The sequence below is a fragment of the Uncinocarpus reesii genome, genomic scaffold (genome assembly GCF_000003515.1).
Source record: "Uncinocarpus reesii 1704 scaffold_2 genomic scaffold, whole genome shotgun sequence".
Lineage (NCBI taxonomy): Eukaryota > Fungi > Ascomycota > Eurotiomycetes > Onygenales > Onygenaceae > Uncinocarpus > Uncinocarpus reesii.
Window position 1 is genome coordinate 974,681 of NW_003052499.1, and position 13,614 is coordinate 988,294.

At 48.0% G+C, this 13,614-nt stretch overlaps 6 protein-coding genes across 6 annotated transcripts in view; 3 read left to right on the plus strand and 3 right to left on the minus strand.

The window, feature by feature from the left end:
* Window positions 1-1,159: 1,159 nt before the first annotated feature.
* Window positions 1,160-1,557, minus strand: UREG_03309 (uncharacterized protein; the record flags this gene model as incomplete). The annotated part of the gene is made up of 2 exons (XM_002543746.1): window positions 1,160-1,251; window positions 1,455-1,557. The coding sequence occupies 2 exons, from the start codon at window positions 1,555-1,557 to the stop codon at window positions 1,160-1,162; spliced, it is 195 nt and encodes a 64-aa protein (XP_002543792.1).
* Window positions 1,558-2,247: 690 nt separating this feature from the next.
* UREG_03310 (uncharacterized protein) lies at window positions 2,248-2,796 on the minus strand (the record flags this gene model as incomplete). Its single annotated transcript, XM_002543747.1, has 1 exon — window positions 2,248-2,796. One exon carries the CDS (start codon window positions 2,794-2,796, stop codon window positions 2,248-2,250), a length of 549 nt encoding a protein of 182 aa, XP_002543793.1.
* An 868-nt stretch (window positions 2,797-3,664) lies between these two features.
* Window positions 3,665-4,295, minus strand: UREG_03311 (uncharacterized protein; the record flags this gene model as incomplete). Its single annotated transcript, XM_002543748.1, has 2 exons — window positions 3,665-4,178; window positions 4,255-4,295. The coding sequence occupies 2 exons, from the start codon at window positions 4,293-4,295 to the stop codon at window positions 3,665-3,667; spliced, it is 555 nt and encodes a 184-aa protein (XP_002543794.1).
* Window positions 4,296-4,905: 610 nt separating this feature from the next.
* On the plus strand, window positions 4,906-6,662 carry UREG_03312 (uncharacterized protein; the record flags this gene model as incomplete). The annotated part of the gene is made up of 2 exons (XM_002543749.1): window positions 4,906-5,343; window positions 5,403-6,662. The coding sequence occupies 2 exons, from the start codon at window positions 4,906-4,908 to the stop codon at window positions 6,660-6,662; spliced, it is 1,698 nt and encodes a 565-aa protein (XP_002543795.1).
* Window positions 6,663-8,629: 1,967 nt separating this feature from the next.
* Window positions 8,630-10,110, plus strand: UREG_03313 (uncharacterized protein; the record flags this gene model as incomplete). Its single annotated transcript, XM_002543750.1, has 3 exons — window positions 8,630-8,810; window positions 8,866-9,725; window positions 9,787-10,110. The coding sequence occupies 3 exons, from the start codon at window positions 8,630-8,632 to the stop codon at window positions 10,108-10,110; spliced, it is 1,365 nt and encodes a 454-aa protein (XP_002543796.1).
* Window positions 10,111-11,087: 977 nt separating this feature from the next.
* The window catches only part of UREG_03314 (uncharacterized protein), a gene marked incomplete at both ends in the record, with an annotated part of 5,145 nt that continues 2,618 nt past the window's right edge, over window positions 11,088-13,614 (plus strand). The window contains 2 exons of the mRNA XM_002543751.1: window positions 11,088-13,189; window positions 13,243-13,538. Of these exons, the coding sequence (XP_002543797.1) occupies window positions 11,088-13,189; window positions 13,243-13,538 (2,398 nt within the window). The remainder of the gene's footprint in view (window positions 13,190-13,242; window positions 13,539-13,614) is intronic.

Here is a 13,614-nt window from a genome sequence, read left to right on the forward strand (position 1 = left end):
GTGGCGGGCGGATCAACGATCAGACACGTCTTTCATATAGAGCAGCTACAAAGCTCAAGCATACTCCGACAATCTTGCGCTTTTGCCATTTTATGGCTTCTAGCCCTTCTGCGCTTACATACGAGTGTTGTTGAGACGTGGGTTTCATGACTTGTTGAAATGGGCAGAACATTCGTGGCTTGACCACCAAAATTGCTAGCCGCCCAGATCCAATGCAGCACCAGGCAGACTCCAAGCTTCTTTTCCTCAACTACGGGCCAATCACTTCCTCACAACTTCACTTCAGCCTTAAGGAGATTCTGACGGCGCCGATTTTGGCCCGGTTCTTAGGTGAAGTTTCACTCGAAGCACTGGAAGATGATACCCATAACACAAGTGTGGCCTCTGGAGTGCAGAAGGCTTCAATCTAATGCTCTGGCGCTCTTGATGAGAGCAGGCGGCACAGCCTAGAGACACTGAGGCACAGGATGGCTTGAGTTGCGCCTGTTGCCTAATAAGCAAAGCCCTGGTGTATCGAGGAGGACAGTATAAAACCTGAACTGAGCTTCTAAATTCCAGGAAGAGCAAGTTGTCAATAAAGCTTTTTCACTCTAAAGGCGCGATTTTGTCGGATTTTTCCCTCCAGATTTCTCTCTCTCTCCCACTTGACGCCCTTGTTAGTTTCTTTGTTGTACTTCCCGTCCGAATACACTACTGTCAGTGCGTGGGTTTGTGACGATCCAATATGTATAACGACATTTGTCTCAAGTGCTTCCGCAATCCGAAAAGCAAGAACTACACCTTTTGTTCTCGACAGTGCTCCAATAGGGCAGCAGCTAAGGCCCCGGCCCTTATAAAAATCCCCAAAGATCATGTTATGTTTAAAAATGGTATCTGCGCCCCTCAAAATCGACCTACTTTCATTTTCTTTACTCTTACCATTTTAGTTGCATATCAATTTTTGGACAGGTGGCAAGGCAAAGCAATTCCTGTTATCAGAAGAATTTATCTTATAACTTGGAAAAGGCGTGCCAGAGTCCGTTATGAAAATTATCGGTAAGATAGAATAATTCTTGTTTATTGCAGCAAATATTGTATTCATGCTTACCGTTTTAGGGCCGACATTGAAGGGTTCGGAAATTTCATGCTTAAGGGGCTAAGACCTGGAAATGAAAAGAAACTATTCCGTGGGGTTGCTCGCTACTGCACCCTTGGGGAAGCTGGCAATACTAGGCCGTGTGATCACCCTGACTGCAAACTTTGCGAGGCTATCTGTGAGGGGTTTGGTCCGTATTTGAGATTGAAACGGACTACTGGGTACTGTGTTTTCGACAGGATTTTGTTTAATTCGAAGAGGGCGTCATGAGCTAATGTAGTTCTTTCCTAGCCGCGGTATCAGACTTGGCCCCGGACTCTACACAACTGCAGATAGTTCTAAGTGGGAAATACTCGATTAGTTCTTGTCGCCTACTAACCTCTTCTCAGGGCAGATAAATACGCAGCAAACATGGACCCCGATGCGCTCCATAATGCCCTTCTTCTCTGTAGGGTTGTCCTTGGAAAGCCATTTGGAACCATAATGGACATTCCCAACACTCGACCGACATCCACAAGGATACAACTCTGTAAGCACTCTATTCTGATGATCGAGACTTATGTATCTATATGCTTACTTCAATGGTTCACTAGGTGCACGCTGTACCTGGCCCATCAAGCGCATTTTCAACCGACGAACGCGTCGTTTACAACAAGCGGGCGATGATGCCAGCCTACTTGATTATATACGACAAGATATAGACGAACGTTGTCGGGAAAGTGTTATCACTTTTGTGACCAAACTAAAACCTATTAGCTTGATTGATAGACTACACAAATGTGTCTTACGGGTCTTAACGCTAGAGACATCCTTTCGGCGAGGCAAACCCCATATACAAATTTCCATTCAGTTGATGCTTTTGATTTGGATGATGAAACCAGCCACTCTCGTCCCATGGTGTGCCTTTTCTATTCAGCTTTTATTTTGAAATTGCTTGCTATCCGATTCCCGAGTATTACATTATCATTTGTTTCCGACCTAGTGTTTACGGAATTTTTCTCTTTGAATATGGGACATAGTTGTGACTTCTAGAGAAGCTTGACATTTACATCATCGCCGCTAAGATACACCTATCAATCTCATGAATCTTTCCAAAATTAGATTCTGATGAAACCATGGTCTGAGAATTGAATCTCGCGCTTGACTATCTCACGAAAATGCTCTTCGACTTTTCAATTTTGCAGCTTCGCCCTGAGCAGCTCTTGGCGAAGGAGGGACAGCGCCTCGCCGACTGTGGCCTCTCGAACTCGTTCACGCGAGCCGGGGAAGTGAAAAGGCCCAAAGCCTTTACTGCCACTTGGCGAAGCCACGCCGATGAAGACCATTCCCACCGGTTTCCCGTCCTGGGGATCAGGTCCTGCTACCCCTGTTGTTCCAATGCCCCAGGAAGTCGGAGCCATGTCTTGGTGGGTGGTGACAGTCCTGGCTCCGGCAGCCATTTGGGCGGCAACATCAGCATGGATGACACCGTGTTCAGCGATGAGATCCCCGTCGACCTTGAGGAGATGTTGTTTGACTGGGGTGGCGTAGGACACGACTCCGCCGCGGAAAACAGCGCTGCACCCTTCGACAGATGTCAGAGTGGCCATTACTCCGCCGCCTGTGAGCGATTCAGAAACGGCGAGAGTCTCGCCTGATTGCTTTAGAAGTTGAACCACTTCCCGAGCGATGTGGTAAACGGTTTCGGTGGAGCGGGGGACATATTCAGGTTCGGCGGCCATCTTTCTTTCTTGGTACTCTTGCTCGGATATTTGACTATGGCTTAACGCCTTGCGATGTGAAGATTGCAAAAATTAGACTGGGCGTGCCGCCTGCGATGAAGGTGGGCAGAGCTGATGAGGAGTTCGCCTTGTTGTTGAAGCCCAACCAGCCCCTCTGGCGGGGTAGTGAGAAGCGAAGAGCAGGACATGATATCAAAGTGCCAAAGCTGGAGCCTAATCGACCTTCTGCATAAGTGCTTTCCAGGGGCTATTTTGATTGGCAGCGGATACACAATCCCTGCAGTTCAACAGGAAAACCCATCTTTGAGAAGGGTTCAGCGCAAATTTTTGAATCAATCAAATGGTTAGAAGAATATATCCGTGCGGAATATGAAGCGTAACGAGTTGTTGCGGAATGAGTGAGACCGTCAGATCCACAAACGCTCACGCATCAGGTAGACATAAAAGATTGTGCCCTTTTTGATGCCTCCCACGCCCATATCTACAGATTGTACGCCGTACGTCGCAAATTACCACTGTCAATGGTACTTTTCCTCTCGAATTGAGAAATAGGATACGGACATCCCTACGACGTCTTGAGCCCTAACCGATGGGTTCGTAGTAGGTCACAAACGCCTTTCTGGCACGAAAATAAACAGACAGCACACTGCAGCATCAATTAACAAACATTGGATCAGGATTATCATGGCTCGTTTTTGAAGCAGTGAGCGGACAAACGGCTCCTGAATCCGAGAATACTGCATGAAAGTAATTTCGCTGCAGCCTAGCAAAACAAGGAACGGATCTAGGCTATAGGAAGATGAGACGATGGCATAAACGCCGATAGTAAATGGGATAATCGGCTGGGTTAAGCCGTCAATCAATTATTTCAGAATGCGGTGGGAATGGGAGGCCTTACCCAACAGCGGACTGGGCGTGAATAACCCAGTATTGCGAGCATGAATGAGGCCCAGAAGCCACCCAACGTACTCAGGAGGCCAACGGTCATACGTATTTTTATATTGGCCAAAACAATGTTGCCGAGGGCCTGGTGCTGTAAAAATCGGGGGTAAGAATCTCTTTCCATGGCCTGCAGAACATATTCCTTCGCCTGGGCAAAGACTCCTGGATCATCTCGGCCCTCCTGTTCGATAGCCTTGCTGACCTCATCGGTGATACTTGGTGGTAGGGCGATGTGTCTCTCCGAACCACGAAGCAGATAGGTGTAAAGAAGTTTCATTGCTGAGTTTTGGAGGTCTGACTTCGCGAAAAACCTTCTCGATTCACTATCGTTGGAAGCGTTGCCATTATCACCCTCAGCCAACGGACCCTCGGGCGGATCGCGTCGTAGCAGATCCTGAGCATACTGGCGGCACAGGGTCTCGTGTTGCGCAACATCGATCCTGTATTAATTAGGCCTTGTTTAGCCGAAAATCACCAAAAGCCATGTCTTCGATAACTATCCGAGAAATCGCTGACCAAAAGTCCAAGTAATCCACGGCATGTTCTCGATCGCGCATGTATATGTAGAAGGAAAAGAGGTCAACCGGTGCGCGACTATCCCGCCTGAGCACTTCAGCGAGTGTCGGGAACCGCTCCCGTCGAATCGGAGGCGGGTCATCTGGCGATGGTCCAAGACATTCTGCCAGTCTATGGCTCATTGGAACGAAAAGTAACTATGAATATTGGTTGTGTGTTGACCCCAGTTAGTTGATAGCTATCAAAACAACGGGAGGAATGACACAAGTTTTCCTTCATGAAAGATTTCTCGGTTCGCGACACTGATCACTCTGCAATTGGGATTGATTGGGCACTTGTGAGGCCAAGAGCGCAAGGCTGCGGGCCAACAGCCTTGTGAGACCGCTTTACATGACGGTCCGGCGGCGAGGATCACGATGGTGGGGAAATCCGGTGCGCATTTTTCAAACAGGGCCTGTTCACGGCAGCTATTTGGTGGATAGCTGGTGCTGGGCTTTCTCCTCAAGGTCGTTTCAAAGCCTCAGATATAAATCTTGTCAGCTCGTTGCAGAGAGTCGCGGCTTTGGATCTTCACTGCAGAGTACGTGTTGCTCCATGTCGGATGCCCAATCTTTGCAAGTGTACATAACCAGTTAACTCCATTGAAGATAGATGGACTCGGCTGGCTCCACGCCGCACAATTCCACCGTTAAATGGGTGCCATCTCCCCAGGCACGCGGCACATGGGATTTGCTCTACAGCTGCACTTTCACGCTGGTATTATGCATCGCGACGGCTCTTCACTTGAATGTGCCCAAACCTGGCCAGAGCGACAGGAAGCACCTTCTGAGGAAGATAAAATGGATGGCCTGTGGCCTGTTTGCCCCCGAAATCGTCCTGTATGTCGCCATCAGCCAGTGGTGGGTGGCCAGACTCGTTCGAGACGATGCTAATACACCAAATCTGAGTTATTTCAAAGGAGCGGGAAGGGAAGATGGAGGGCTTGATAACCGACCCATAGCGACACTCGAGCTGGAAAACACCGATCTGGAAATGCAGCGAATTGATCGCGACTCTGGAAAGCAAAGTCAAGCGGTCACCAAGTCGCAGGTATGTCAACGTGGCCGCGCTCGATCCAACGCATTATCTCAACTAAGTCGCAACAACAGGAGTTGAAAAATCGCACTTGGAGCTTAGTTGAAGGCTTCTTTGTGGTTATGGGCGGTGTGGCCTTTGATGCGTCCGAGTTTTCTGACTATCATAAACGCCTTCTGGTGACACCCACAGGCATGCGGCTATTGAATTGCCTAGGTTGCGCCCCAAAAATCACACGTGAAGCGATCGAAGACAAAAGCAAGGGCGACATCCTCGCGAAAGGCCTTGTTATCTTTCAAACAGCGTGGCTCGTACTTCAGTGTATAGCACGGAAGGTCAATGCGCTTCCGATATCACTGCTAGAGATTCACACAATGGTGCATGTCGTTTGCGCCTTGATGATGTACAGCTTTTGGTTCAAGAAGCCTCTAGAGGTTAGGGATCCGCTGGACCTCTATGCGGAAGAATATAAGGGGATCCTTGCTTACATGGCGATGCTTACCCCTGGGCTTGGGTTTATTCACGAACATAGGGATGCTGCGGAATCCTCTTGGTTGATATATGAGCCTGCGACAATACGGAGCGAGCGGGCACCAGCACCATCAAACGAGATTGTAATGCTGCACTCGAGGCGTGCCGCCGACGAGGCGCTCAACTTAAGCACTCAAGAGCCCAGTCCACGAGCTCCGGTATCGTTGGTAGAAACTGAAACTAACCCAGGCCTGCAACTGAGAAAGAACGAAATTGACTCCTACTCACGTTTTGGTTTCAAAGATTATATCTTTCCCTCTGGTGATGTACCGCGCAAGATGTCAGAGAAAGATGTGCGGCGATGGGAGCTCGCTGCTAGTGCGATCCGAAGATACCCTCAATTAAAGGAAATTGCTCGCTTCGGGAGGGAGTTTTTCACCGATGAAGATAGAGACTTTGTCGCCGAATATCTGCCTAATATTCAGTTTTCTGCTAGTGCAGGGGCAGCCGGACAACGGGTTCAGCTTTTCGCTGTGTCTTTCCTCGCTGTCTGCTATGGCGCTGTTCACATGTCCACTCTCAACTATGATTTTCCCACCGCCACAGAGGGTGTTTTGTGGTACGGGTCGTGCTTGTTTATCATGACTTTTTCTGCAGTCCTTGTAGCCTGGTGGCAGCATCCCAACACAAGCACGCGCATGAAGAAAGTATGGGATCCAGTCATTTCGCTTGGACAGATTATTTTGATCCATTATATTGCTGCGCGCGGATTTATTGTTATCGAGGCTTTTATTAGCTTAAGAAAGTCGGATGCTGATTTATACAAAACGGTTCGTTGGGCTGATTATATTCCGCATCTCTAGATATATTTTAGGATCTTGTGAGGAGACTGTTGAATGGTTAAGGCACTTGGATGGCCGCTAAGCCATGAAAGTGCGACAAGAGACAAAATGATATAAACCTGTTCGAGAGTAACATTCTATTCCATCTAGGTAGGGATCTAAACGTGACTTCGCCAAGCATTCGGGGCTCAGCCTGGGCGAGCTCACCTACGGGGTAGGTGATCCACGGTTCAACGATATTCACAGTACAACAATTTTTTCCATCAACGAGGCCGATTGAATCCATGATTTACCAACAACCACAACCAGTAATTGATTTGTAAATATCAGATTTGTTAATAGAATACTAGAGCTACTGATGATATTAAACCTGGCCCTGTTCCCACAATGGTTGGGTTACAGGAAGTGTAATAAGTTCATTGGTAGTTGAATCCCATTCCACAAAGATATCCTTACTTGGGCCATGCTTTTTCCACCACTTGTCAATTAAGATCCTTTTCTTGGTTTCTAGTTCCTGTTTGGCATCCTTAATGTATAGGATTCCCATGAACTGAAGATATGACCATGGCCCGAGATTTACAGGGTCTCTCACATATTTCCTCCAAGTAAATCAGTGTTGAATGCACCTATTTCTGCCTGGGAAAGTGCTCCACAAAATACACAGTATATTGAGGGAGAAATATCAGGATGCTTGTCAAGAAAACTGGTCATCTGATTCCATAATCCATGAGTGTATAGTAGTTGTTGAGCTTGGTGCAGTTGGTGTAACTGGTCTATTTATCTCAGCTGGAAGAACTGATTCAGAAGGCTCAAAACTCCCTAGTATTTTGGTGCCATCAAATATCTTCAATCTTGAGAGGGATCCAACACTTTATTAGGCCCTGGCCATCCCCTTTTGAGTCTCTTTCCAAGTATCTGTCTTTGAAGTTGCTGTAGATCAACATTATGTTCCCAAGCAAGAGCAGCAACATTAATCTTCGAATTCGCGCGTTTTAAATCATGATATACATGTAGTGCCTGTTGGATAGCCTCTTCACTGTGTTTGCTAGGGGATTCCATCGCATTGTGGTGGTCAAATTATCAAATTGAGAGCAAGGGTGGCTTCGTTGATGAAAAAATCGTTGTACTGTGAATATCGTTGAACCGTGGATCACCTACCCCGTAGGTGAGCTCGCCCAGGCTGAGCCCCGAATGCTTGGCGAAGTCACATTTAGATACCTGCCACTTAACTAGTTTTCTCGCTACATTTCAGATTCAACCCTGTTGTCAGCTTGACCAAATTGAATTTTAATGCCCGAAACGCCAACTCCTGGCCGTGGTAAACTATGTTGCAAGCCCGGCTTGGGGTGCCCATGCAAGGCCCTAACACACATGAATCAATTTCGTTAACTGAAAAGCCATCTTGGAAATGCCATAACTAAGTCATGTTGCCAATAAATTTCACAGAGTACGGAGCACAGTTGACACTTTTCTAAATTTAGCATCATGCTCCCCCTGAAAGCTCAAACTTCCCCTGCCAATCTTATGATCTTTTTACGCGGCCATCCGCATTTCCTTCGATTAACTATTTGTGTGATGCTGAGACAAATCAAATGCGAGAAAAATGCTTGGAACAAGTGGATGGACAGATCGGCGCTAATATAGCCGAGTGCTCCCTAAACACCCAGCGGTGCTGCGGGCGTCTATAGGCATCACATGGCCCTAGACTCAGGCCTGCAAGCTAGATGACCAAGCTACCAAAAAGGGGTCAGACTCAAAGCCCCCTGGTTTTAGCTCCTTCAAACTCGGATGCTAGCGTTGCCCTATTTTCCAGGCCGGAATTCAAAACAATGAGATAAATAGCTTATATTAACGTGTTTGACGGCTCCTTTTCGAAAGCTATTTCATCTTCAAATTCACAAAACCTCATGTTCGCTGGGTGGTGACTTGGCGCGATAATTTTGCATACACCCAGCAAGTGCCCCGGCGCCTTCACACCACCTGCCGACATGGACCCGGCGACATATGTTGACCCTAGTCTGACCAGGCAAGATCTGTTGGTGCTCAAGAGCCTTCTTCGGGACATCAACGAGGCCAAGAATCCAACAGCGCAACCTTTTTTGAATGGCCATGGCACTACGAACCGTCACACCAAGTCAACGATCAAACCACCCCCGCGAACTCTTGATGGTAAGCTTAGTCGGAATATCAATCTTTCAGAGCGGAAAATTGACGGTCGGTTTAGGCCCAGTCGCCGATGTACCGCTCAATGGCTCGTCGGCTGCCGATGAAGCTGCTATCAGGACATTGGATGCCCTCAATGACCCGACTCATAGAGACTTCGAACCAACGGTCTTCTTTTTCTGGGATCTGAAAGATCTCAAGCGGTTTCCCCTTGTGCATGGCTACTTGATACAGCCATATATAAAAGTGGCGAGCAAAATTGTCCGTGTTGAAACAGACATTGTCATGCTTACCCACCTACTACTGTACTTTGCGACGTCCGTCCCAAGTGCAATCTACTTGTATTACAATTACCATTGGCTTCACGGAGTCGTGCACTGGCTGATGCAGGCATACTATGCAGCAACGTACACGCTCATGATGCATCAGCACATCCACATGAACGGAGTTTTGGCTAAAAAGTATGGGTGGTTTGACGCCCTCTTCCCATACATTACCAACCCGCTCATGGGGCACACCTGGAATTCTTACTATTATCACCATGTTAAGCACCATCATGTCGAAGGAAATGGCCCCGAAGATCTTTCGTCAACCATCTACTACCAGCGTGATGAGCTTTTTGACTTTTTATGCTACGTGACTCGATTCTTCTTTCTCATTTGGTTGGAGCTGCCTCTTTATTTTGTACGCAAGGGCAAGCTGGCTTTGGGTGCAAAGGCAGCCTTCTGGGAGGTCGCGAATTACATTTTCCTTTATCTGCTTACTCGTCTACATTGGAGAGCAACCTTGTTTGTTTTCCTGTTGCCCTTTTTGCAGCTCCGCATAGCGTTGATGATTGGCAACTGGGGCCAGCACGCATTCGTCGATGAGGCCGATCCAACCTCCGATTTTCGCTCCAGCATTACTCTCATCGATGTGGCAGTAGGTCTCCCCGCCTATCTTGATGATTGTTGGACTTGTTGGCTAATTTGATGGTGCACAGAGTAACCGCCATTGCTACAACGATGGCTACCATACGTCCCACCACCTTAATCCCCGGAGGCATTGGCGCGACCACCCAGCTGCTTTCCTGAAACAAAAAGCACGCTACGGCGCGGAACACGCGCTCGTGTTCCGCAATATTGATTATTTCATGATCACGGTCAAGCTTTTACAAAAGGACTACATGCATCTTGCCAAATGTCTCGTACCTCTCGGTGACCAAATGGAGCTGAATTTCGATCAAATCGCGAATATGCTTCGAACAAAGACTCGTCGGTTTACCCAAGCGGAGATTCGAAAGAAGTTTGGGCCGCAAGATAATTGATGGTAGACCGAGGTTGATATATGGGCCGTCTACTAGAGGGGGCACAAATGCGCGCCTGATGAAATCCTCAGGCCAATTGGGCCGGGTCAGGGCAGAAAGAAACGTTTAGATATCATGGTCGGTGATGTTCCGACATGAAACACTGTGCTACCATCAGTCCGCCACTGCGGGTCGCGTCCCCGAGAAGTTAGACAATTAATGGTAACCTTGCCTTCGGTGGTTGCAAAGTTGGATGTCGAAAGGGATTCTGTGGATTTTCCTTTTATCCAGGGTCTACGGAGTACCTGCGACATCTGCGGTGCGAAGTTTCTGGGGGAATTTGATTTACTGGATAGAACATATTATACCCTGACTATCAATGATAGCTGTATAGCAACGTGCATATCCCTAACCTATACATAACCCTACAACAGTGATCAACGTGCTTCCTCTTCACCTTTGCGCTCAGATCTCATTAATATTTACTCCGTGGAGATGGCGAAGATGACTAAACCACTCCCGCCAAGGCCAATCCCGGCGGCTTACGTACACCGGACGGCGAAGCCGGTCGCCTTGGCCCGCCATAACCCTGCTTTTGGACAGCGACCCATCCCAACCCCATCGGATCAAAACCGCACCAGCTGGCCCCGAGACTTCACGGAACTGCTCCTCTTCTGAACATACTGTCCTCGATGCCGTCGCCGGGGGTCTAGGAAACCGCTTCGCATCCACTTATCCGACGGAGCGGCCACCCCAATTTTCGTCATATTTACCATGAGTCCCTGTCCTCGAGATTGTCGTGTCAGTGTGAATCGTTCAACTGCCAACGCCGGGGTTAGGAATTCCCGTTCGTTATCTATACATTCGCTATAAACGCTTCGAGGCTGGCTAGAAAGAGAGGGGAGCGAACAAAGCGAAGAACAAAACTTACCTGCGGGAAATTTTGAGAGATCCGGCGGGGAATAAAGAAGACATATTACCAGGCCTCTGCCATTGCTATGGCTGCTGATGATGACCGTGCCCGTGATGGTAGGCTTGCGCCTCAAGGACCGCGTCGTCAATCGTCGGGGTCACCCTTGAGAATTTCGACTAGTGGCGATGACGATAATGGAGGTGCTGAGGAAGAGAGAATACTGTTACAGGACCAAAGCGAACAACCTCCCGCCGAACAGACCGGGAATGATATGATACAAGGCCTCGACGGAGATCAGGGAAGAAGGCCTTCGGAGGTGGATACCTCAACGCTTCGGAGACCATCTCAACAACGCGTGCGATTCTCAACCGATATAGAGCGGGGTTCTGAGAGTGACTCTCACCAGGACACCCTTGGAGATTTAGGAGAGCGTCCGGTTAGTCGAAGTTCTCGCATCGCTGCCTCGGGACTAACCGTGGAGACGGGGCATCCGCCCCTTTCGTCCCAAGCGGCACGCCTATCGCCAAGTGGCAACAGCTCTCCTGTGGTTTCACCCAGTTCTAATAACTCACCTATCTCGCCACCTGTGCCATCTCCAGCCTCTAGAAGCCGGGGTTATTCGCTTCGACGTACACTATTCAACCGAAACCTCCACCAAACCAATTCACCCGTGAATGATACATCTATTGAATTGGGACAAAATGCAACAGATCGCAGGAACGCTACAGTCACCCACAGCCGGTCGGATAGCGGCTCGTCTAAGGGCGAAATGGTTGAAATTGGAGAGGTTTCATCCAGCAACAAGGACGATGACTCTGCGTTTGCGTCAGAAAGAACGGACACCCTTAAAGGCGTCCGCACGTATCGCGCATCCCGTTCTTATGGTCTAGCAAAGAAAAGCTTTACGCAGTGGATACTATCATTGCTAGAATCAATAGGTGTTGTTTTCCGCGAACACGTTCTTCGAATCAAGCCTATTCCTCCTAGCAAAGACGGTCGGCACATTGACCTGGATGCACACCGAACCGAACCACTCATAGATGAGCGGACAGGAAAACACTATATCAGTAACTATATTCGATCCAGCCGATATAGTCTGTGGAGTTTCTTTCCTAAGCAGTTCATTGCTCAATTTTCCAAACTTGCGAATTTTTACTTTCTGGTTATTGCTATTTTACAAATGATACCCGGTCTCAGCACCACCGGAACTTTTACCACATTCGTTCCTTTAATGATTTTTGTTGGTATTTCCATGGGAAAGGAAGGATTCGATGATTTTCGTCGATATCGATTGGACAAGGAGGAAAATAATCGACTGGCCCTGGTACTACGCCCCAATAGGCAGAATGGAATAACGTCGGATCCCTTGCTAGGTAGCTCTCAGCCAATCTCCGAAGAGGCAGACGTTTGGGCGCCGACGAAGTGGATCGATATTCAAGTGGGTGATGTAATCCGGCTGGAGCGCGATCAACCAGCACCTGCTGACCTTGTGCTTTTACATGCTGAAGAGCCTAATGGGATCGCCTATATTGAAACTATGGCGCTGGATGGAGAAACCAATCTGAAGAGCAAAAAGCCTTGCATTCCCGTTGCAAAAACTTGTGCCACTATAGAAGACATCACCGCAAATAAGTCAACCCATTTTGCGGTGGAGGACCCAAATATCGATCTCTACAAGTTCGATGGCAACGTCACAGTTGCAGGCGAGAAATTGCCTCTGACTAACAACGAAGTTATCTATCGTGGAAGCGTACTTCGAAATACCCACGAAGCCATCGGCATGGTAATTTACACGGGAGAAGAATGCAAGATACGGATGAATGCCAACAAAAACCCGCGAATTAAAGCGCCCGCTCTTCAGGCAATGGTGAACCGAGTTGTCGCGGTGATCGTCCTTTTCGTTGTGGTTCTCTCTTCGGCCTGTACGATCGCTTATCGTTTCTGGTCTCAAGATGTCGAGAGTAAATCTTGGTATCTTGAGCAAGCCATGGTCTCTTACGGCCCGGTCTTTACGTCTTTCCTAATCATGTTTAACACTCTGATTCCAATCTCTCTTTACGTCAGTCTCGAGATTGTCAAAGTCGCCCAAATGTTTCTATTGAACGATATCGATATGTACGATGAGGATTCGAATACACCTTTGGAAGCAAGAACCTCTACTATAAACGAGGAACTTGGCCAAGTCAGGTAAGCTTTGCTTCATTCTACCAGGAAGGCTTTAATACTAATAAAGCATTCAGTTATATATTCTCCGATAAAACGGGCACTTTGACAAACAACTCCATGCGTTTCCGCAAAATGAGCGTAGCCGGCACCGCTTGGCTCCACGATACCGATCTAAACGAGGATGGAGAAGGCAAAATGCTTCTTCATAAAAAGCGAAAGGGCAAAAAAGCGACCGGTAGAAAATCCATTGCGGATGAAGCAAGAAGAGGATCGCGGCTATCTAGGCTATCCAATGTTTCAAATCTTAAAGATCGGACTGGTGTATCGCCGTCACGGTGGAGGTCCAATAGGCGAAACAGGCAGTACCACGGTGGGGCGAACAGCCGGAGATGCTACGATATATTGAGCAGAGACCACATACATTGTTTTGCGAAAAAAACAAAACT